A 24,827-nucleotide genomic window follows, 5' to 3' on the forward strand; every position below is an offset into this window, starting at 1 on the left:
ATTAATAGTGAGTTTGCAGAAAGTCGAAGACAACAGTCATCAGTGTAACTTCATCTAAATGAATGCTGTAACAGCAGTGATGTGGTGGAGCATGCAGCCACTGACAATGATAGCCAGTCTGAGCACTAATAAGCCAGTGACTCAGTCTGGACTCCCCAGACCGAAGTGTTGAGAGAAGCTGTTCAGCGATTCTGAGACCCAGGGGATGATGGCAGAAGATCATAACACAGAATACATATTCTGTCTCCATGCAATTCAGACAATAATTGCTTGTTTGTACAAAGCTAATGATGGTTATCCAACCATTACAGAGAAATGACAACTCTGTGCTCTCCTTTGTTGCTCCATTATATTATGAATAATGATTACAGTCTTAAAGTAACAGCTCCAAGTATTTGCTCTCTGATTGCAAACATCTTGATCTGCTTTGTTTGCTCACATGATTGTCTTTTTATATCTCTGGCAGGCAGCGAGAAATGAAATGACAGCATTATTCATTAAAAGCATCTGTGAAATTTAAATCAAATGAAATGTCTCATCTTTGGAGAGTAATCCAGCTTTAAATGGACTTTTACAGGAACCTGTATGGGAGACAGTAGAGACTGAGGAGGCAGTGATGCCAAGTCAGCAATTTAAAGGAAAAAACAGAGGCTACAGTCATGCCAGCAGCTCTGTGAGGCTGTATTTTGGCAGAGAGATGCCATGAGCTCAGTGTTATGATGCTTTCTTGTTGTTTAAACAGTAACCATCTTAGTTTAGTGTGTAAGCCTGCAAATATTTGCTAATTAGCAGTAAACACAAAGTATTGTACATAGTTTTGCAGGTATTTGGTCATAAACTGAAATTTTTGGCTAATTGTGAAATTTAGATCTTGTTATGCTGAAAATGGAAATTAAAGGGATAGGTCACCCATAAATGAAAATTCATTCATTATCTACTTACCCTCATACTAATTGAAGGTTGGGTTTACTTTTTTGACCCACAAAACACTGCTGGGGTTTCATATGAAAACAGTATTGCAGAAACTCTCCTAAACAATTTAAGTGAATGCATCCATTCTCTGGGTCTCCCTCCTTGGCAGCTCTGCCACTGTCCCCACCCTGAATGTTTCTGTTCTGAGCCTCTGGGCCATCCTCCAAATCAGTTCTGCCTCCCCAGCTTCCTTCCAGGGCAGTCCCGTTGTTGTCAGTATTTTCCAGGACATCCTTCAGACCTGCTCCACCCATCTACTCTGCCCTCCAGTCATCCTTGCGAGCTGTCTTCTACCTGAATCTGAATCTGTACCTGCTTGCCTGCCTATACCTATAAAACTGTCCCAATCCTGTTAACCTGTGAATTCTCACCTACTAGACTTGCTGCCATCGCCTGTAAGCCTGTGTATCCTCACCTTTTATCATTTAAATCACTGGACTGTCTGACTGGTTGTCTGGATTTGGGTCATTGTCCCGACAGCCTCATATACACCCTTTGACAAAATGATCCATCCTGTGGTGACTATGAATGTCTGCACAGAACTTCACAGTAATCCACCCAAAAGATCTTTCAGTCTGGACCAAACAGGTGGACTGATCGGCCAGCATTGCCATCCCTGGAACTATGACTGTCAAGTGGAATAACAATAGTTTCTCTCATGAATGTTATCTAAAATAAAGACCAGCTATTGCAAGTTTGTCACTGATTTTTATAATCATGTACATGAGACAGAAAAGGTTATGTGCTATGAAGGCCATGTGGATGGTTATGGGATTTAAAGGAGCAAGAAGTCTCTTCATCAAAAGATTTTCAGTGTAATTTGCCAGAATTTTGCTCAGTCAGCAGTAACAGACCTCAGTGGCGTTGGATCACCAAACAAACTTGCACATTTATTACCAGTAATCTACAAACCTTTCCAATGCTTTTGTTGAGAATGTCCTTTTATTAAAGCGTTGCCTCCAACTATTTATCTAAGAAACAGTCCACAACAAAGCCAGTGGATAATTGTGAGCATCTGTGTCATTAGGTAAAAGATATTACAGCTGAACTGAAATAGTTGGTGCTTTGAATTACTCAAATCAAATTCCATAGTTCCACTGAAAGCATCTGCAGTGGTTATGGCAGCTATTCCAGACTATGTGGATGCATACTCCAAATTCTGGGTAAAAGGACAAACATTTCACTCTCTTTCTGAGTGAACTCTTCCTTACATTCACACAAGTGCAGCTACTGCTAATATATTTTAAAACTGTGTCTAGACGTCTGTTTGTTTTATTCTTGAAAATACGTATGCTTTCTAGTAGTATGCAAGAAACATACCAGAGTTAGAGGTTATATAATTCAACTGAGGTCATATGAAGTATGATGTCACGCGTGTGTATGTGTGTGCGTATGTGTGTGTGGATGGATGCCTGAATTTCACAACATTTTTGCCAAACGTGGATTCCCTTGGCATGAGTCAGAAGGGATGCCTTCAATTCTGCCTCTCTCCCCCACTTTCTTTCAGGCACATTCACTTACTTTCACACCCACATTTCTCTACACACATCCTTAGCATTAAACACATTGCATGTGGCGACTGCAAATTCCTGAGTTTTGCTGCCAAACCAAACTCTCGGTCATGAGTCTGCTTGTGTTTGGCTCATCCTCCATGTAAGTGTTTCACTGATCCTGTCCCAGAAGCACAGTCCTCAGCTCGAATGCCAAAAAAACCTCCAGACTGTTTACATGGATTGCTTCTTTCATAGCCAAAAGTTGCAGAGTGCCAGTTGCACCACTGGCTCTTGGTAAATATTCACTCACTCTGTTTAGCTTAGCAAACTAAAGATCACACAGCTTTTCATTGGTGGACTTTGTATGGTGTAAATGTGTAACGTTCTGCAAAATTAGACAAACTGAGATTGATGGATGAGTGTGTCTGTTGGAAATGTGCTAAAATAAATGCATGAAAGGGTAATCCACTTCCATATTTTCTTTCTTTTATTTTTTTTGATGGATGTAGTACTTTTATTTCTCTGTTGACTCACTCTCCACAGGAATCTCCAATCAGGCTGAACTTATCAAGCGTGAAAAACCATTTGAAAAGAGGTCCTGAGAGGAACAGAACAAAACAAGAAGGTTCTTTCTCTTTTTCCTGCTTGGAGAGCTCATTATCCTTAAGCCCCCCTCGGTCTGAAATGCACCCCCCTCCTCCTCCTCCTCCTCTAAATTACTTCACTTTTTCAGTTCCCGCCTCACCTCCCCACAAGCCCACACTGTGTGAGTGACAAACCCTAGTTTTTCTTCTGCTATAGCACCGCCTCCATTCTCTCACTGGCTCTTTTATTCCCTCATCCCCTCCACTGCCGCTCCCTCCTCTCCTTTCTCCTCCCCTCTACTCCTTTCCTCTCCTCTTTCGTCTCATTGCTGGTTGCTCACATCAACCAGCTCACAGCCAAAGAGCTCCTCTGTCCCTCTCACACCGATCGAGCTTTAAACCCCCTGAAAAACTGAGACATTACTCCAAAGGAAGTTATTGCTCAAGTCTAAAGGTACAGAGACAACTGCTATATTAATATTTTACAGCTTTAATGTGTCTGCAACTGTATCTGCATGTGTCTAAGTGTGTGTGTGTGAGTGTGCCATCTGTGAATCTGTATCAGTATAACCATTACACAAACTGTACACGTGTGTTGTGCTTACTCGATTGTACAGAGGAGGACGTCAGCATGCCTTCACGGTTGAGCCACAACATGTGTTTGTCGCTCATGGAGTACAGTGTGCCACTGACAGAAGCTGTTTAGTTTTTATGATGCATTTTTAGGAGGTTGTCAATTAATTAAACTTAAAATCTCTATTTATTTTTCAGAACACCTCAGAGGTCTTTTAACATGAAATGATGAGTTTAGTGAATGTACTGTACGGAGATCAATCAACTTATTGAATTAAGCTTCTACAGAAATGTAATCAACATATTAGCAGGCTTGCCAGTGTGACTAAAGGGTTGTTGGTTCAACTTTTTTCCTGTTCTTATCTCTTTTACTGTTTGTATTGTATACTATGTTTTAGTATCTTTTGCTTGTGTCTTAGTTTTACAATCACATTTATTTTCAAGGACTGCCTCGTGACTGAATAGTTGTTGGATGAAGTACAACTGAATTAATATCAGGTTTTTTTGACAAGAAAAGTTTGTTCCAACGTGTGCTTTTCCCTCAATCAGGAGACCTGTAACCAAAGGAGAGGTGTGACAGAGAGGAAGAAGAGCAGCAGGTAACAAGTGAATCAGCAACACCTTTATGGTGTTCCTGCCACAGTTGAGAGGAGTTCAAGTTCCTGCACGTTAATAACAAATCTGAAGTTTCCTGCAACAGCAATGACTCAGAGCAACGGGGAGAATCCACAGAGGACCCGGAGTGGCCTCCACCAGATCCGAGCAGGGATTCAGTCCCGGTCACTGCTGGCCAAGAAGAGGGTGGAGAACATCACAAAGGATGACGTGAAAGGATTCTTCATAAGAAACGCCTTTGTGCTTTTTACTATCGCTGCTGTCATCATTGGTAAGTGAAAAAAACCCACTATTTATACACTGAACTCTATTGATAATTTAGTAAATTTAGAAATGAAGATGATTGGCAGAGGCTTTGTTTGTACTTCTCCTCTCCATCCATCATCACTTCACCCCCCTCTATTCAAACTTGTAAAACCTAAGGCAGCAGATTTTCTGCGTCACCTCAACAATCCATCAATCTGCAGAGTGACAAACCCCCCTGTGGCAGAACGGAAGAAGGAAAAGATCTGAAACAAACTCATTGGATGAGAGAATAGAGGGAAACTCAGACTGGTCTTAATCTGACCCTGTAGCTGACCCTTGACTTGTTGCCATTAACCTTTAAATCTTACTCAGTAGGAGGTGAGCCAGGCCCACCCAACTCCTACACATCTGCAGCCCTGCTAGAATTACACCATGCCATGACAAACACATTTGATTCATTGTTAGATTTGGTGTGTTTTTCACTTCTGGCTGCTGGGTCAGCCACCTGGGCCTGTTGGTGGATCAGTGGTGCGGTAGACAAACAGCTAGTTGAGAGAATAGATCTTCCCGCACACATTTTCACTTTAGAATTAAGAGGAAATTATTGCATAATCAGTGCTATTCTGGAGCACCCATTTCACCACCCAGTATTAGTGTTCCCGGCAACAATCATGTAAGCACATGGTTTAACCTGAAATAGCCTAGCCTCACCAAATGCATCATTCCGAAACAGGCAGCCCAAGAAAACTTGACTCTGAAACTTATCAGTATAATTATAGTGTTAATATTCAGATCTAGGACTATTAAAATCCTGCCGCATTAGCACAAAAAACTCGAAAAGTTCTAAAAAGTTTTGACTTTTGTTTCTTCCACATCTGATCCTCATTGCAGGCATAATTCTGGGATTCTCCCTGCGGCCTTACAACATGTCTTACCGTGATGTGAAGTTTTTCTCCTTCCCTGGAGAACTGCTGATGAGGATGCTTCAGATGCTCGTGCTGCCCCTGCTGGTTTCCAGTCTCATCACAGGTATGAATGTAAGGTTGATTTTAGGGTCATCAGGATACCAATGGCTGCAGATGCAGCTCTGACCAAAATGTATGCAAGACTTTTATTTACTTAATTACTTAATTATTGTATACCTGTTTTATACCTCTGTTATTGTTTTCAGTCATTTTGACACAATAGTATTCATGTTTCACATGTTCTGCTAAACCTTTTCTTTAAAGTCACTGATAAACAAAATCAAGTTTTTCCTATACATATGAATAGAGGTATGATTCCAGACAAGACATAATAAAAATAATAACAACAGTAACTTTATAACTTAAATTTATGTATCACCTATCCCTTTTAAAACAAAGTGCTTCACAAACAAGGACAAGAGAATAATCAAATACAAAATCACCACCAACAAATTACACATAAAACAAGAGATCATTTATAAAAAAGGCCAGATAGTAAAAATGAATCTTGAGAGGTGAGTTAAAAGATGGCAGTGACTTCTAGTCTAAGTTCAATAATTCTTTAAATGTGTGTGTATGAGTGTGTGTGTGCCCATGTGACCCTGTTTTGGGGGTGTTAGCACAGGTCCAGTTCCTCTGGCTGCAGGGCACAAGGAGGTTGTTGGGGAGTTATGTTTGTTAACAAATCTAATAGCAAAGGGGTTGACGCTGGCCCTGTCCATGTTTGTTTTGAATACAGGGGTGGCATATTCCCTACAGGGGCACCCCCAAGGTGCAGCCATGGCCACCCTGATACAATGTTGGCCCCACCCTCGATTTCCTGGGGTTACCACTGTCTCCTCCAAGAGGGCACGAGATGAGAGCAGGTGCTGAGGCTATGAGTTGAGTCCTTCACGATCTTAAGTTCTTCACCGTCCAGGTGCACGACACCAAACGTAAGCAGTGCATCCTCCTTGCATATTTAAATGAAAGAGAGGAGGAAAAATGGTGCATTTATTTGTGACATTAATTTACATGTACAACAGGTTTTACTATATGATAGTATGTGTTATTTTAATTAAATATAGGGAAATATACTTTATGCTGCCTTTTAGTTGATGGTTTACCATTTACAATGTGTGCTTCCATGACCACTGCCATTGTTGTGTGACTTCAGACAACTGCTTCTTTAGTTCACAAGTAGGAACTCTACCTTTTGGAGGTGTTCCATTGTACTTTTTCAAGTGGGTTGGAAATTTCTGAGTTCTGAGTTGTCTAAGACACAGCATAAGTGTTCAGTTGTCATCGGCTATTTTTAGCTCAAATGCACCTCTGATGTCTAAAATAAGCACACTCGGTGTACACACTCTAGTTCAAGCCGGTGTGACACTGTTTTGTTCTAAATTTAACAACTTAGTTACTGTACAAAGCACTCTACTGTATCTCCCACTATCACAAAAAACCCAGACATTATCTCTTATCTGCACATTTGCAACATGTCTTTATGCTTAGCATGGCTTCACAGCTGTCTTCATGCTCAGTTATACTACTACTACTAGACAGAAATAGCCTCCAAAACCCCATCAACTTTGTAATACAGTGTCTCCTTATTCTGTATCAACACGGCATCGGTTTGCACATATGGAAAAAGTCTCAGACTGTTTACATGAGATTTTAGCAGCATGTTTTGCAGGTAGCATGTGTAAAAGATCGACGTGTAAAAGGTTGACATCAGTGAGTGACATTGCTGTTTGTGGCTTTGTAGCTCCACTGATCAACATGTACCTCATGAGTGGCAGAGTGAGCCATCTGTTTGTTCAGCCGACGCTGTTTGTTGGTTTGGGGCCCTGCAGTGGACGGGGTTGGGATGATGTCATGAGCAAGAGCGAGGCAGAGAGATATATTCTGAATTTACAGGACTGGTCTCAATCGCATGCTTAACACATGCTGTAATGGTCTTGATAGAACATGAACAAAACAGGCCCAGATTTATTATGTTTTAATTGAACGAGCAAGTCAGAGTTTGTGGGTTGGATTTGTTTGTTGTTTCAGGACATCTTGTACCCTCTGCAGCTCACATGTATTCGGGCCTGTATTTCAGAAAAACACAAACATATGACACTGAGGGCTTCATTTCGAATCCAGGGATGTTGTGATTTCATTCGTCACTGCTCATATGGTTCATAAACTGAGTCAAACAAACAGGGATGTTTTATTCCAAAAGCCAGTGGGTCTGTTACTGAGCAGAGCCTCTGATTGTTATGGAAGTAAAAGTAGATAGACTTATGGAATATGGGAGTTTCCAAAAACATTGGTCAGCAGCACAGGCTGATAGACAGATGTAGGTGGGACATGTTGACACCAAATGTCCAGTCTCTGAGCAATGATTGACAGGGCAAGAAGCCAGTCTCCCGAAGCGATGACAGGGACACTATGAACGATAATAACCTGCTTTGTGCTGCACTGGGGCGTAACATCAGCATCCTCTGACATCATGTCACATGACCACAGCTACAACATGTGGAAACCAACAAAGAGTGCTGTTCTGTAGCCAAGTCATCTGCCACATGGCTCCTTTCTCATCTGTGTGAGTGTGTGTGAGTGTGTGCGTGTGTCCCCTTATCCAAGTTATCAGATGCAATATTATCTGCTATGAAGTTGTCATTAGACTAGAAAAGGCAACTAATTAATTACAACAAATATAACTGTAAGTAGCTGCTGCCACTCGTGTTTGTGTGTCTATATGCCCAGGGTCCTATGTTCTACCCTAACCCTAACCCTAACCCTAACCCTAACTCATTATGTGCTATATAGAGCAGGGGATCAAAGGACCCTGGGAACACTGGACTGGGTGAACATAAGACCTTGGGAACATTGGATCCTGGGAACACAGGTTCTGGTAGAACACATGCAGAACTGTGTAACATAGGATCTTGAGAATATCAGTCCCTGGGAACGTAGCACCTTGGGAACATAGGACCCTGGAATAGCACATATGTAGAAATGGGAACCATAGGACCCTAGAAACATAGAACATTGAGAGAGCACATATGTAGAGCTGGGGGACAAAGTATCCTGGGAACATACAACCCAAAGAACATGAACAGTTGGGAACATAGGACCTTAGGTCATTGGCCCCTGGGACCATAAACCCTTGGGAACATAGGACCTTGAGAACACAAGACTCTCGGAACATCCCTTCCAAATGTGGAGGAGAGCCTAGGATGGCTGCAAAGCTCATGAAAAACACTATAGGCCATACTTAGAGTGAGTGTTTGGTTTGTTCGTTCTGGGCTACTGTAGAAACATGGCAGTTCAACATGGCTGACTTCATAGAACAGGACCAGTCCCCTCTGCTGCAGCAAAGAAGTAATGTTTCTCTCCTATGTCAAAGTCCTCTGACATTTTCTTCTTTGTTGAAAGTTTGCAAAGTCAACTGTGCACGTAACAAGTTACTATGTCTGAGACACTTCCAGGTAGCATGTAAACACAGATGTGAAGGTATCGCGAGATCTTGTATATCTCATGTCGTACCCATCCTCACATCAGCACAGGGGTGAGTAGATACTGAGTGAAATTTCATTTTTGGGTGAACTATCACTTTAATCGGTTCCAAAATTACTTAAGCGTTTCTGTTAACAAATTAAACTTATTTGTCTTTTAACTGTTGTTCATCCACTGCCACCACCTTTTTAATGTTAAATGTGGTCTTGAGCCCACTCTAACACAGTTTGTTGACAAATGCCACACCCATCATTGTTCTCTTCATTGCATAATTGGGTGGACTTCCTTACTGACAAGAAAGATATACATCTCATCATATTCATCTATAAAACTTTAACATTATTTGATCTTATTTTATCTTATCTCAGTGCAAGACTAAAATGTGCAAGTTCCCAATAATTTCAATGCGCTGTCATCAGGAGTCTGTCAGAAATTTAGAAGAACATTGAGGTCAGAGGTCAAGACAACAACAGCAAAAAATCATCTTTTTATAACTATAGACTGTATATGTAACTGTTTAACCAAAACACACACACACATACCTACACTTCACACACATACACACACACACACACACATTCGCATGCTGACAATTTACAATTAACAGTATTAAAGGAAGTTTGACTTTCAAAACAATGAAATAGGAGAGTCAAATGATTATTTTCCTCTCACATTTTGACAGACTAGCTGCATGTTTATCTGTGTTTCTATTCCTAAAGCATGCAGGTTGGATTTACTCTTATCTTTTCCATAACACCCCATATCCTACAGCTCAAATGTAATTGCTGCAAGATCTATTTCTAGAGTACAGATTGCTCTACATACATGGCTTCATGAACATCAGAGCTCCTATGACTTCTTTCCTCCAAACACGTGGCCCCTGTGCAAACTGACTGTCACGCTCCCAACGATGAATTGTGCCTTTATGTGAAATGGGCTGTTCCAGTTGAAGGGGACTTGCCTCTGAATTTTTATGCCGTCCAAAAGTGGGGTCAGATGAGGAATCAGAAAGTTTGAGCAAAGTCCAGGGGGGGCCTATAAGTTGGAGAATGAAAGAAAGCAAAACTAGGGAGAAGGATTATGAGAAATTGGCATATGTGGCTTAAGCACAGAAAACAGCAGGGTCCATATTGATCATTCTCCATAATGACTTTTTCTTTTCTCACTCACAAACAAACTTCAAACTAACCACCCAACATGTGTTTGTTGCAAAATCGATATTGTCCTCAGGCATGTCATTAAGAGATTTAAGAGTCCACCGCAGAGTATTTATAGAGCCAAGACGGGGCTGGACAGGGAGAGGGGATGTGGGCAGTAAAAAGAGGAAAAGGAGGATGATTACGGAGGAGGTCGCTGGAAGGGGAGCTTGAATGTAGGAGGGGGGAGGAAGCCAAAGGGAAGACCAGGACTAGGAGTGAAGACGGGAAGAAAATGTGAAGGAGGATGCAGTGGGGTGTTCTAGTAAATCAGACAGATTATTCGTCAATTTGTAAAAAAAAAAAAAAAAAAAAAAAAAAAGCAGAAAAACAAAATCAAAAAACAAATCAATAAATGTCAGCGCATGCATTTTAAACTTTACTGACAAATTGTTAAAATATCTAAGCAACTAGGAGGCTAAAAAGTAAGTAAAAGTTCTCCTTTGGTAGATTTGTCCACTGCAGTATTAAATTATTATATAGTCACACTTTTATTGGAGATTTGTAATATATGTTTTTATTAGACAGTAGTTATGCCCTATTTAGACACCATACGATTAATGGTACACTAAGAAGATGTAACAAGCCATAGTGTGCATCAGATTAGACAAAAAACTTATTAGACAATATTAGATCCTTTTTTAGACTCTTAATAGACTTTCTTAGAAGGTAATTAGGGATACATTACAACAGAGCTGCGACCAAATCATTTTTATGTGTCCAGTAAACTGCTGTCTTATGCATGATTTAGCACAGACTATGGAATTTAGCTACATCCCAAACGTGAAAAAAAGTATAAACGTGTAGCAGCTCCAACTGAATTGTAGTTTTAATGACACTCATTTAAACATGAAAGGCTAATTGTTCTGGGAACCTGCAGCCAAACTGAAAAAAAAACCAAAACAAAACAATTTGCGATTTTTGAAGTTCTGAATCTTATTAAAGTTCAAACATAATTTACTTTCCTGTTGCAAAGTTAGCTGGACATTTTCACTTCTGTTGATTTATGAGGGGCTTCACTAATCTGTGTATTTCTGCTATGATGTAACTATTTTCATTCCTGACATTTCTTAATTAGTCAATTAATTGTTTCATCTGCAAAAAAACAAACAAAAGAAAAACACTGAAAATGCTGATCACAACAACCTAGAGCCCAACTTGAGGTGGTCACAATGCTTCTTTGGTCCAACCATCCCTCCAAAATTCAAAGATAGATGGCATAGCACAGCACGAAATGAAACAAACTGTCACAAAATGAAGTGAACTGACACCATACAGTTTGATATAATATACTTTATTATAATGCTGCAACTAATGATCATTTTTATTACCAGTTAATCTGTTGATCATGTTCTTGATTAATCAATCAAGTGTTTGAATAAAATGTCCGAAAATAGTAAAAATTTTTGATCAGTGTTTCCCAAAGCTCAAGGTCATGTCCTCAAATGTTTTGTTTTGTCCACCACCTAAAGAAATTCACTTTACTGTCATAGAGGAGTAAAGTAACACGAAAATACTGACATTCGTGAAGCTCAATTGAGAAAATTTTGACTTTTTTTCTCCGAAAAAAAATTCTTATCAATTATTATTATTATTATTATTATTATTATTATTATATGAATTATCTAAATAATTGCTGATTTATCCAAAATTTGTCAACTAATTGATTAATCGACTAATCATTTCAGCTCTACTTAAGTGTCCTCTAAAGGAAATTTGTGTTGTTGCACAGGTAGCTGCCTTTATAGTAACAGTATGAAAAAAACATATTGTGCATATTACATATTGAATGGTTCATATGATAGTACATATCATAAGGACACAATGATGTTATTGCACAACCCCTGCAGCTTCAGGACACGTTATTGTATTGTATAGTAAATGGTTAAGTTCACACTGGGGCACATTAAAGATATATAGATGTAGATATTCAGTATAACATCATATAAGACAAAAACAAGCAACAAATCAACACATCTGACAGGCTGTAAGAAATAAAAATTGATAATCCAAACAGATTAATTTCCTGTAAAATCTGTTCAGACTGGCACGTGGAGACATTTTCGGACTGCAGGCCTTCAGATAAAGTCTTGTTAAAACTGTAGAGTCAATCTTTGCCCAGCGTCAGTGGATGTTAATTGTTGCCTGCGGTTGCCATGTCCTGCACTTCAACCCCCACCCCCACTCCACCTTCTTTTGTGTTTGATGAACATTCCCCAACATAAGAAAGAAAGTCATTCTCCCCGCTCTCCTTCAATCTTGGTTCTTTCGTTCTTTTCAAACGATGGAATTGGTGAGACTGCGTCCGTTGTTGCCTGGACAACAGGCTAGAGATCATTGTGTGCGTGCGGGGCTGACTAAGTCAACAAGTTTTCCCAGGGCTGTCAGAAAAAGGAATAGGAGGAGAGCAGAAGAAATGGGGGGTTGGTTTGGAGGAAAAGGGTGGCATTGAAAGAGGATTGCAGCAATAAGATCAGTGTGCAAGAAAAAGAGAGGAGGGGAGGGGTACAAAGGGGGCACCCTGAAACAAGAGGTGGTGATGGAAGGGTGGTGGAGAGCGGAGGTGAAGAATTCAGGAGAGGAGAAAGAGGGAGGGGAGGATGAGGAGGGGAGGAAGAGGATCAAAAAGAAGTGGATAAAAGCCTGAGTCCTAGGCATGTTGAGACAAGAGGGACAGAGAGGGCCAAAACGGGGGCAGTAGGTACGCCCACGCATGCACACACAAAAACACACACACACACACACACTTTGGTACACAAAGTGTCAAAGTGCCACATATGAAAGTAACACATTCGTCTCCTGTCACACAAAGCCCGCTTTGCCTTGTACAGCTCTGAATGAAGATAAAGGCCTTAATGGGACCTGACACTTTGAAAATACAACACCACTGTCATGCTTATCAAGGCAGCCTGTCTATTTTCAATGGCTGCATTTCTCTCTGTCGCCATGATCCCGACAAAGTCTGTTTAATGCTATTAGAGCTGTGGAGGACAGTTTAGCCCCCAGGCTCCGCCAGGTTTTTTTTGTGTGCAGTGGTTTATTAAAGCAGTATCACACACAGGGATGTGCTGTTATACTGATCATCAGCACGGCTGTGATTTGGCTGAAGGAACAAGGTCACAAGCCAAGAGCTGAATATAATGAATGAGATATTGCCTTGCCCTACAATAACTCTACAAGCAGCATTTACTATGTTAATTAACAGCAATTAACTAACAACAGATTCTAATTTGCTGGTTTATTTATTCATTCAAATTCATAGATATATTCTATATCAGCACTCATGGAATGCATCTTATCCAGTTCTTAAAATTATTTCTCCTGTAACCTGCTAACCATTTGTGGCTTTTCAGCTAGCCTGTAAAGTAAAATTCTCCACATATTTTACATCATGTATAATTAAATAGTGTCCAACTCTCCTTGTAGGAATGTGAAGTTTACCAGACAGCAGGGAGCAAAGTATTTTTTCGTAACTTGATCATTATGTTTGTTTTGAATCAGGCTTCAGCACAGTTTTCTATCTAATGTCTCAGCTGCGTTCTAGTCATTGGCCTCAGCTTTACATGCCTCATAGCTCAGACAAAGTTAATCTCTGAATACAGATACATGTTTGCTCTATATTTTTCTTCATGGCACTAATATTCAGTTGAGGTCAGGCTGTTAATCTGTAACTGACATGTCTGTCTGCTCTTTGTGTTCACAACAAACTAACGTCACACTTGGGGACACACAGCACTGTTGTATGATCAAATAAAAGAGCAGCGATTTCAGTGATGCCAACTCTGCTTTAGGGTGAAACACTGTGCCCTTTCAGCTTTTATTTAGAATATATAATCTGTGTAATGAACATAGAGCATGTAAACAGCTGATGTATAGTAGATCCACCCCTGAGTGCTGTACACTAGGTGTTGTTTTTCAACTAGTAAAGGTCAGAGTCAGATTGCGTTTCTTGCTGCTCTTTGTTGTCACAGATAGTTAGGCAGATATGGGTGTATTCCACCTGTAATTACAGTACATTTTCCCAGGCTAACTGAGCAGGACAGAACTTAATAACACATCTGTGCCAACTCTGAGGTCAAGGGGCAGCATGACTGAAGATGACAGGGAAATTTTTTTCCAGACACAGAAACAACAACAAAGATTATATTATTTTACAGTTGTAATTCTTAGATTATTGCACCCGCACACATTTTAATTAGCAACAAATTTTGCTATATGGTTAGAATACGAGACAGTGAGTGGGTTCCTAGGGACTGACATATAACCCGCCTCCAACAGGAGCAAGACACCCAGATGAAAAGTTTTTCTTGTAGTCCTTTTGTCTCACTGACTTCGTTTTGTATCTCTTTGGTTATTTTGTGTTTCTTTGTAGTTGTTTTGTGTCTCTTTTGTACTTGTTCTTGTCTCTTTGTGCTCGTTTTGTGTCACTGTTAATTCTGTGTCTCTTTGTAATTGTTTTTTGTCTCTCTGTGATTGTTTTATGTTTGTCTAGTGCCATTTTTGTCTCTTTGAGGTCATTTTGTGTCTCTTTGTTGTCGCTTTACGTCTCTTTGTTGTAGTTTTGTGTCGCTATGTGGTTATTTTGCAACTCTTAATTGATACGTTTCATCTGTTGCCACTTTGCGTCTCTTTTTTGCTGATTTGTGTCTCTCAGTGGTTGCCTTGCGTCTGTGGCCTTTTTTTTTCTTTCCGTAGTTATTTTGTGTCATTTTGCGTCTTTTTGTGGTCGTTCTGTCTCTCTTCGTGGTTGTTTTACGTCTCCTTTGATAATTTCCCATCTATTTGCGGTTGTTTTGCATCCCTTTGCAGAAGTTTTGTGTATCTTTATTGTTGCTTTGCATCGCTGGTCATTTGATTGACTTTCCAGTAAGAAATGTTACCTGTCACTTCAAACTGAAACTCTGGCTCAGGAACTTCTTGGTGTGATCAACAGGCACGGTCAGAAATCCATCCATAGTGCATGCCACTGAAAGTCAGTTGTGTGTGATTCAGAAATTAATTATCCATACACTGCTCAGTGACTTTTAATGTGCTTAATTCACAAGATGTCATCAAGCTGCTTATAGCACCGCTGCTCCCTCTGCAGGAACTGTTTAGAACTCCAACAGCATCAAAGACCATCCATCCATGCCCCTGACAATATGAATAAGAGTGCAGGTATGAGGGCATAAGCTCTTTGGAGGACAAACCCTGTAGTGCTGATATACATTAATGTACATGATATTTCCTTTTCAGGTATGGCTGCTCTGGATGGCCGTGCTTCTGGTAAAATGGGTATGAGGGCAGTGGTCTACTATACCACCACTACCGTCATCGCTGTGATCATCGGTATCATCATGGTGCTCATCATTCACCCTGGAAAAGGATCGAAGGACGAGTTCACCAAGCAGCAGAAGATAGAGCAGATCAGTCCTGCCGATGCCTTCCTGGACCTCATCAGGTACCTACTCACAAATTTATGCAGCTTTGACAACCAAATGTTTATTAATAATTCTAACAAAAATGTACAATTTCTGTTGTGTTTACTAGAAACATGTTTCCTCCTAACCTTGTGGAGGCTTGCACCAAACAGGTAACTCTCTCATCACATCCTCTCTCTTTCTTTGTCTTACAGTTACATGAAATATTCTATTCACTGGTTGTCCCTGGTGACCCATGTTTAAAAAAAAAAGCTTCAAATGTGCCCTTTCAGATGCCCATAGATAAAAGATGATAAAGCACCATCAACAGGGACCCAATGTCCAAGACAATGTGATGAAGTGCCCCCTTGGGTATGTTTCCGGTGGAGAAAACATGATGAAGTGCCCTGAAGGGTGTATTTCAGTGGAGAAAGTGTGATGAACTGTGGCCTTTTTATTTTCTCCACCCTATCCCTCAAACAGGCTCTGTCCACCACTGATTTTACGCAGTAATCATTTCAGACAGGGATGGGACTTTTTTCATGTGCACCTAATGACCCATCCTCAACTCCTCATGCTTACACCTGACACAGCCGCGTTATTAACTGATCCCTTCGTTGTCTTGGTGCCACTTTCACTTCCTCATTCAAACACATTTTAGGCAGTCAGAGGTACTCTGTTGGGATTGTGAAATTTTTTAACAGATGGCAGCACAGGAACTTGAAAGCACAAACAATTAACTGCTCTCTGGATTGCTCAATGTACCTTTTATTGTAAAGAATTGAAATTTAAAATGTTGTCATGAAAATGTTTTAATTTTGCAGACATTCCCTCTGCAACAAGCTAAAGGGAATCTTCAGTGTCCCTGAATCTCAAATGTTATTCTTTCATCGAAGTATTTATAAAATGTTACTGCCCCAGGGATCAATCACTGTATAACCCATCCTTTTTCTTTTTAAATCCCAGTTCAAGACGCAGTATGCCAAAAGAGTTGTCCAAGTGACAATGACAGTGAACGACACGATATTCACCCTCAATGGTAGCCAGCAGATAAGCCGGGAGGAGATGATCCCGGTGCCAAGTACGGTTAATGGAATCAATGCTCTCGGCCTGGTGGTGTTCTCCATATGCTTCGGTCTGATCATTGGAAGCATGAGGGAACAGGGACAACCCCTCAAGGACTTCTTCGACTGTCTCAATGAAGCGATCATGAGGCTGGTCGCCATTATCATGTGGTGAGCACCAGGACAGATCAGACTGATGAACAGATTGAGTGAATGAAATGTTGGATCTTTCAACTATAAATTCGCTAAAGACTTATCGATCCTCAGGTACGCCCCTATTGGTATCCTGTTCCTGATTGCTGGTAAGATCGTGGAGATGGAGGACATCACAGCCATGGGTGGCCAGCTGGGAATGTACACCATTACAGTCATCTGTGGCCTGCTCATCCACGCCATCATTGTCCTGCCAACACTCTACTTCGTCATCACCAGGAAGAACCCCTTTGTTTTCATTGCTGGGCTATTGCAGGCACTTATCACTGCCCTAGGAACATCCTCTAGGTATGTGATTGACTTCAACATCTCACAGACTGACAGGAAAGGTCAAAGTAGAGTTTGCTGTCACTCTCTGATATACAATACTCAGTGCACAGGGGAATTAAATTGCGACGCAACAAATTGACAAAAAAGAAACAGGCAGAGAAGATTATAAGAAACACACAAAAAAGATGCTAAAAATGTAGTATAGTAGGATTGAGGAGCTAATATACTCTCAAACGGTCCACAGACAGCTGCCTTCACCATGGATGTCTATTAGTGTTCCAGATATGCACAAGTCTGTGCAATCACAGTGAATTAGATGGAATTATACTTTCCGCATCCGCAAGTGCGCAATGGACTATTGGGGTCAGTGTGATGTAAATTTTGTAATCAGAGGGTCGTATTTGCAAGAACACATGAGAATCCATCTTGCTAGGCTTTAGGTAATCTACAGTGCATGTGTAGAATGTATCCTCAAAGCAGACTCCAGAAAGTAACAAAACTAACAGGCACCTGTGGCACCTGCAGCTGTCCGCGTATGTGTCATTTCAGGGCTATAATAGAGCCCATTGTAAGTACGTGGATGTCCAAATGAAGCCTATAAGTACACCCTCTACAATGAGATATAATAAAGTCCGGTTTCACATGTAAGGAAGTGTATAGTTTTCATTATAAACAACAAAACTGACTAAATAGACAAATAATACACAGAAGGATAATAGTAATATTTAGCAACCAACACACTGGCCCCAAATGCTGTAATTATGGACCACTCAAACTTCATATTTTTCAGATCTGGTGCAGATTTCAAAATTGAGATTGTTACATTTTGAAATCATAGCTGCCTTGCACTGAATGATCTGGACTTTGGTATGCAGCAGTCAGCCTCCCTAAATACCACAGACGATGAGTGTTGATAAGCATGATTTATTGCTTTCCCTAAACAACTGGCCAGTGTTAAAGCAGTCAGAGCAATTCAGGAACTTACTGAAATTTGTATTCTTTTCTTTTTTTAAACTTTGTTTCTGTTTCTCTTTATGTCCCCCTTTATCCTCTCTCAGTTCTGCCACATTGCCCATCACGTTTAAATGCCTTGAGGAAAACAACAAGGTGGACAAGCGCGTGACCCGCTTCGTGCTCCCTGTTGGCGCCACTATAAACATGGACGGCACAGCTCTATATGAGGCTCTGGCAGCCATCTTTATCGCTCAGGTTAATGATTATGACCTCAATTTCGGACAGATTCTCACCATCAGGTACGTTATATACAGAAGACTTGCATTTGAACTTTTGCTTTATAAAAAATAGTAGACCCAGTAGTAGTAGACCCAAAAGGATCTGATTCAGTAAACCTTGCCTGTTTGGAGAGTTTAATTACTTTGGATGTACATGAGAATATTTCTATTGCATTTGTTTCTGATTATGGCAAGAAATGCCACTTAATCCATGTGAAGCTCGCCCAAGCCTCAAAACCACAGGTTATAGCTTTAATGACTTCTAACCGCCAGTCTCAGTCTTTGACTAAGGACACATGTGGGATAGTATTTCAGCCAAGGCAATGAATTTATTTAGCCCTCTTCAATGCCATTACAGAGGAATGATCGAGAGGTCAATACAGGGACATATTGCCTCAGTTGCACTGCAGTGAATGATTTGTAGACAAATTTCAAATTTCTCCCCCATTTCTTTTTCCCATCAGTATCACAGCCACAGCAGCCAGTATCGGAGCAGCTGGAATCCCTCAGGCAGGACTGGTCACCATGGTGATAGTGCTAACATCTGTCGGCCTGCCCACTGATGACATAACCCTCATCATTGCAGTTGATTGGTTCCTGTAAGTATTTCAGAAAACTATTTAGTTCCAGTCGGGCAGATTTTCAGGAGTTAAAAGGGATGAAATCAGTGTGCCGTAACACTCTCGACTGTATCACGGGACGGCTTCCAGAGACACTCCCCTCACATTCCATGTCCCTCAGTCCATCTGGTTTTTATTCAGTTGGCAGCCAATCCCACTGCAAAGCCCTACTTCCTCCAACCTACTGGCTGTGTTTCATGTGGTTTGAAGACCGCCTCGAGCGATTACAACTATGACTCTAGTTTCCAAATGACATTTTTTATATACACAGATTTACTCCTGGTGGAATTCAACTGGAATTGAACTGTGTGATATTTCATACTCTTGTCTTCTTTAGTCTTTGTCTTTTTTTTCTGTTCTGTTCTGTGCTCTTGTCCTGTTTGGTTTTGCTTTGTCTTTTGTTTTTTTGTCTTGTCTTCTCTTGTCTTTGATTCTATTGTTTCTTGTCTTGTGTATTGTTTGGTCTTATCTTTTTTTTGTCTTGTTTCTGTTCGCTATTTGTCTTGTTTGCTATTTTGTCCTCTCTTGTCTCATCTTGTTTGTTTTGTCTTCTTTTGTCTTGTTTCATCTTCACTTCTCTTATTTTGTTTTGTCTTCTCTTGTCTCATCTTGCTTGTTTTGTCTTGTTCTGTTTTCTGTTGTCTTGTTTGCCTTGCATTGTTTTGCTTACTCTTGTCTTGTTCCATCTTTTCTTGTCTAGTTTGTCTTGCTTTGTTTGGTCTACTCTTGTCTTGCTTCATCTTGCCTTGTCTTGTTTTGTCTTGTGTTGTCTCGTCTTGTTTGTTTTGTCTTCTCTCTTTCATCTTGTCTTGTCTTGTTTTGTCTTGTCATCTCTTGTTTTATTTTGTCTTGTTTGGTCTTGTCTTGTTTTGTCTCTGCTTGTCTTGTCTTGTTTGTTTTGTCTTGATCTATCTTCTCCTGTCTTGTTTTGTCTTGCCTTGACTTGTTTTGTTTTCCCTTGTCTTGTTTTGTCTTATCTTCTCTGCTTTTGTCTTGTTTTGTCTTCTCTTACTTTGTTTTGTCTGCTCTTGTCTTGTTTTGTCTCCTCTTGTTTCACCCTCTGTATTGTTTTGTCTTGTGTTCTTTGTCTTGTTTTGTTTTTCATCCCGTCTTATTGTGTCTTGTCTTTCCTTGTGTTATTTTTTGTTGACTTTTGTCTTGTTTTATTTTCTCTTCTCTTCTCTTGTCTCATCTGGCTGATTTTATCTTATTTTGTCTTGTTTCATCATGCCTTGTCCTGCTTGGACTTCTCTTGTCTTATTTTGTCTTCTCTCCTGTCCTCACCTGCTCTCTGTCTGTCTCCTCAGGGACCGATTGCGCACAACCACCAACGTCCTTGGAGACTCCATTGGTGCAGGTATCGTGGAACACCTGTCTCGCCACGAGTTGAAAAAGGACCCCGAGGTTGGCAACTCGGTGGTGGAGGAAGCAGACAAGAAGCCGTACCAGCTCATCTGCCAGGAGAATGAGTATGAGAACGAGAGGCGTCCTGACAGCGAGACCAAGATGTAGTTTTGTCTGAGGTTGCAAACATTCTTAGAAAAAACATTCTACTGCAGTGAACCGTTCTCTCAACTGAGCTTTTCTTAATTTGCAAACCTTCCTCTCACAAGATTGGAGGGTTCAAATTAAATTTCCCTACAGCTAGAAAATATTTCAACCAAGATGAGCTCCTCTAATGTGTGTGGTGTGTTGTGGACTTTCCTGACACACTGTACACTTGACATGGTCCACTGTTGCATTGTTTTTCTAAGGTGTTGTACTGTGATGCTTCCTTAGAGTACCACACATATGAATGAACTACTCTAAAGCCTGGTGGTTTGTGGCCTGCTTGCTATAGCCAACCCCACTCAGAACTGTAATTATTCATCTCACCCACTAGAGGTCAGTGTTTCTGTGAATCTTAACACGGCAGGAGATTACAACCCATACTTGCACAGATTTTTTCTGGCTTTGAAGTTGTTGCTTTTGTTATGTTTGTGATTATGTATATGAAAATATGGTACCACTTTACAATAAGACAACCCTTATAGATGATTTATAAATGTTTACATTTTGGTTATTAATTGGGTTGTAAACCCTTTTTTAAATCATTAATATGCAACTATAAGCAAGTTATGACACAGTTGTAACACACTAATCAGTCCCACAGGAATTTCACAGGCTAAAATTCCTGATTTCACAGTAGCTTATCTGAAAGCTGTGATATACGTTGCATTTTTTTTTTTTTTCCTACGAAGTTATGTGAGCAAGTGAAAATTGCAACAAAATATGCTTTATTTGAAAATTAAGAAGTGCATCTTCCACAAAAAAGAAAAATGTTTTTGGAGGTCAAACTCAGTAAAAACAGTAAACATGATATTATAAAATATAAAAGTGCCTGGAGCATTGATAAATGACAATAACAATGGCAAACCTTGTGGTATTTTCAGTAGCCATGACAAAACAAAACAGAAAAACAAACAAACAAACAAAACAAGAACAACAAAATGAAATGATAACACATAATAATAATAAAAACGCATTCATGTATGACGTTTGCCTGGGGGACTGCTATGATTGGTGGAATTCACTGAGATCTATGATAACTGGTCAAATTTGTGGAAAAGTTGTGGTGATTGGACAAAATTGCAGGATTTAGCAGAATTTGCATTAACTGCTTTCATCCTAGACCGACTGACTAATTACTCCTAGAGACAACTTAGTTATTCTAAACATGCCGAACATGTTAAGGTAAAATTATTGCCAAAGCCTTTGTGTGTGAATCTGGCAATTTGATATGCCAAACAAATTTAGATATGCAGACTGTGGTTAAATGCCAGTACCTTTACCAGTTAACAAATATCTGTTGAAGCTGACAGGTATGGAGAAGACAGTGTAAACAATAAGATCTGAGACTTGAGCTCAGTATTTGGCAAGCAACAGGTCACTGTTGCCCTTTTTGTCTAAACCAGTTGTTAGGCAAACAAAGTTGTCAGAACATCTTGGCAACCATCCAGCCCTCAAACCAAATTAATCGTTACAATCATTAAAACTGACAAACCAAAACCACTCAGTTGTGTTTTTCCCTGTAAGTTTGCTCTGCTGAGAATTTAAACTGTCATGCAAACAGAATTTTATGCCATTATGTTTCAACCAAAAAAGGACCAAAATTATTATCCCTGTTTCTGTACGTAACATACACATATCATACCCAAACAAACCGCTGATCCGCACAATAATGGCCTTTAATACTGTTTCAATAGGAGGATAGTAATGATTTTATTTCTGATTATTTCTAATGGTAATTCCCTACATAGGCCCTCTAATATGGATGTAGTACTAAAAATTATTTGGCTGCAACACTGAAATGTTAATATGAAATATTTGTTTTCTATTGAATTAGTAAAATTGTAGTCAGGGATATATCATTTTCAGTTTTTGTGAGACTATACTCAAGTATTGTCTTTTTCTAAATTCATCTTTCTTTAGAAAATAAAATCTAGCATTTATTTGATTTACTATATGCATGTTGTAAAGTCCTTCCCCATCTTTTATTTTAGCTGGTTTGAATTTGTTTTGCGTTTCAGCTGATTCAGTATGTATAGCATTTACATAAGTTACTTTGTATAGAAGATTTCTTGGAATATACTGTACTTGTATAGAGAATGTAGATAAATGTGTACATTAATTGTAGATTTAAGTTGTAAAGGGTTACTTGAGGATTGTGTATGTAAAGATGCTGTTAACCGTGCTCTTATTGACCAAACTAACAATTCCTCTGACTCCTTTTACAAATGCAAAACTGGCTGATTTAAAGGACCAAATGTTTTCCTTTACACACTTGAGGAAATTGAATAGTTCCTTTGTTTACAGTTGCTGGTGTCTGTCTTGATATGTCTCTCTCTCACACATGCACACAAACACATGCACACACACACACACACATACACACGACTTAATAATAGTTGTACTTTTATCTTGCATGGATTTTTTTGAATAAAAAATAAATAAATCAGTGTTTGTGTATTTATCATTATATCATGAACATCTTAAAGATCAAATGTGTGATCTTGTGAAATCTCAAAATAAGCCTCTAGCATAGATATGTGCTCACTTTGAATATTTTAAATCCTTGTTCAGCTAGTTTGCTCAGACCTGTTTGCAGGTATTAGGGAGTAGCTGCCTGGGAACTACCCATATTCATACCTAAGAGCTGCCCAGAGGCATGTAATGTACAGATACTGAGCAGCTTAGTGAGTGTTGGTGGAGGCAGTGTCTGGCTTGAGGCAACATTAGTGATTGGTGCAGAATGGGAGAGCAGGTCTCATTTCCCTCCACCAACAGTGATTGTCCTTGCTGAAAACGGTGCTTTAGACCAGGAACCCTCATTTACAGTCCAGAAAGTGTTTTATGTTTGTTGTAAGGTTTATTAGTTTGTGAAGCTGTCCCCTCCTTTCTTGTATGAAATTTGTTGACTGATTGATTGATTTAAAGACAAAAAAATTGTGAAATTTCCACCTAGTGAAGCGTTTTTTCACAAGAGGCCATGATAATGAATTGAAAATTGTGTGTGCACTGTGCATAGTAGTGTATCATTCTTGATTTTAAACTAATATTCCTATTAATAATCCCCAGTTTCATTGAATGTAATCTGGTTACACATTTATTATCTGTAAATGCATTGTAACACAGCTACCTTTTTATATCCAGATTAAGTAATCCAAACCTGTATTTTACACAAGAATCCGGACTTCCCAAAATTGTGAATGAACCCTCCTAACTTTAGCCTAACTAACTCATCATATGACTTCTAGTCAGACGTCCAGTCAATTAAAGGACTTAAATGAATGATAAGATGACATCACATAATGTCAATATAGATAAATACAAATAAAAAGAAAACAAAGATCAAAATATGTGAAAACACATAAAAGCAAATCTCCAAAAATGGATTTTAAGAAGCGATTTAAAAGATGCTGCTCTCTCTTTCAGAAGGCCCATCATATTTAACAAATGCCAGTGCTGACACCTTCAGGTCAAACAGTGATTTGAACTCATTCAATTCATTTTCCTGTGCACAGTCTGCAAAAAATACTAATTTTGCAAATGCACCTAACTTTTGCAACATGTAAAACTCCCGATCAGTCATATCTCATCTCTCAACATTTTAAGCACTTATACCATATTTCACACATAAACTTATTTATTTCTGTTTGCACATGGTGTTTTATCAATGTACATACTCATCCCTTATCCTCATAACTTGTCTCATCAAACCCTTTGCCTTTTTAAACTTCATATGTAAAAAATATAACCACTTCTGATGAAATCTGACATAAAACTAGTGCAGTGAATGCTTAAAAGCATTCCCACTAAATATAAACCATGTGAACCATGTGACCCCACCCAGACAAGACACACATGCATACGCAGTCATGAAAAGTACATTCACTCAAGAACTGTCCTTAAGGACAATTTTGAGGTACTTGATTATAATATTTTTCTTTATATTTCAATTGCACTACACTCATATGGCAGGTAGTTACTAGATGTTAAGGCCTATGATTAAAATTGTTTGTTTGTTAATGAATGTTAATCCAATAATACAGTAACACCATGAAAGGGGTCTTTCTGTGTAATGAGCAGTGGTTGAATGTGACACAGTACATTGTGGTACTGGTACTTAACCTAAGTGTTTCCATTTTATGCAACTACTCCACTACATTTCAGAGGCAAATATTGTACTTTCTACTCCACTACATTTACTTTAATTTAATTTTAAGTTATTTACATAACTTTAGCTGGTATACTTTTCAGATTACAATTTTTCATACCCTGTCTGTCCAGTGAAAAACATGTCAACCTACTCCAAATTTAGTCATTTTGAATTTGATTTATCTGATAAACTGAGCAGAGTTCC

General features: G+C 39.5%; 1 protein-coding gene across 2 annotated transcripts; it reads left to right on the top strand.

Annotated features, from left to right (window-relative positions):
* Positions 1–3,358: 3,358 nt before the first annotated feature.
* slc1a3a (solute carrier family 1 member 3a) lies at positions 3,359–20,866 on the top strand. 2 transcript variants are annotated; one of them, XM_084728784.1, is made up of 11 exons: positions 3,359–3,503; positions 4,172–4,221; positions 4,310–4,508; positions 5,375–5,512; positions 15,363–15,567; positions 15,657–15,699; positions 16,493–16,761; positions 16,858–17,091; positions 18,132–18,326; positions 18,770–18,904; positions 20,233–20,866. In XM_084728784.1, the coding sequence occupies exons 3-11, from the start codon at positions 4,325–4,327 to the stop codon at positions 20,435–20,437; spliced, it is 1,608 nt and encodes a 535-aa protein (XP_084584910.1). In that variant the 5' UTR covers positions 3,359–3,503; positions 4,172–4,221; positions 4,310–4,324; the 3' UTR covers positions 20,438–20,866. The 2 variants fall into 2 exon arrangements, with proteins under 2 accessions (XP_084584910.1, XP_084584909.1); XM_084728783.1 differs by having other exon boundaries at positions 4,323–4,508.
* The last annotated feature ends 3,961 nt before the right edge of the window (positions 20,867–24,827 follow it).

The sequence above is a fragment of the Lutjanus erythropterus genome, chromosome 10 (genome assembly GCF_056507025.1).
Source record: "Lutjanus erythropterus isolate fLutEry1 chromosome 10, fLutEry1.hap2, whole genome shotgun sequence".
Taxonomy (NCBI): Eukaryota; Metazoa; Chordata; class Actinopteri; order Lutjaniformes; family Lutjanidae; genus Lutjanus; species Lutjanus erythropterus.

Coding starts and splice junctions, on each gene's coding strand:
- slc1a3a (XM_084728784.1), top strand. CDS start 4,325: ATGACTCAGAGCAACGGGGAGAATCCACAGAGGACCCGGAGTGGCCTC. Junction 18,327..18,769: donor GGACAGATTCTCACCATCAG/GTACGTTATATA, acceptor TTTTCCCATCAG/TATCACAGCCACAGCAGCCA. Junction 18,905..20,232: donor ATTGCAGTTGATTGGTTCCT/GTAAGTATTTCA, acceptor CTGTCTCCTCAG/GGACCGATTGCGCACAACCA.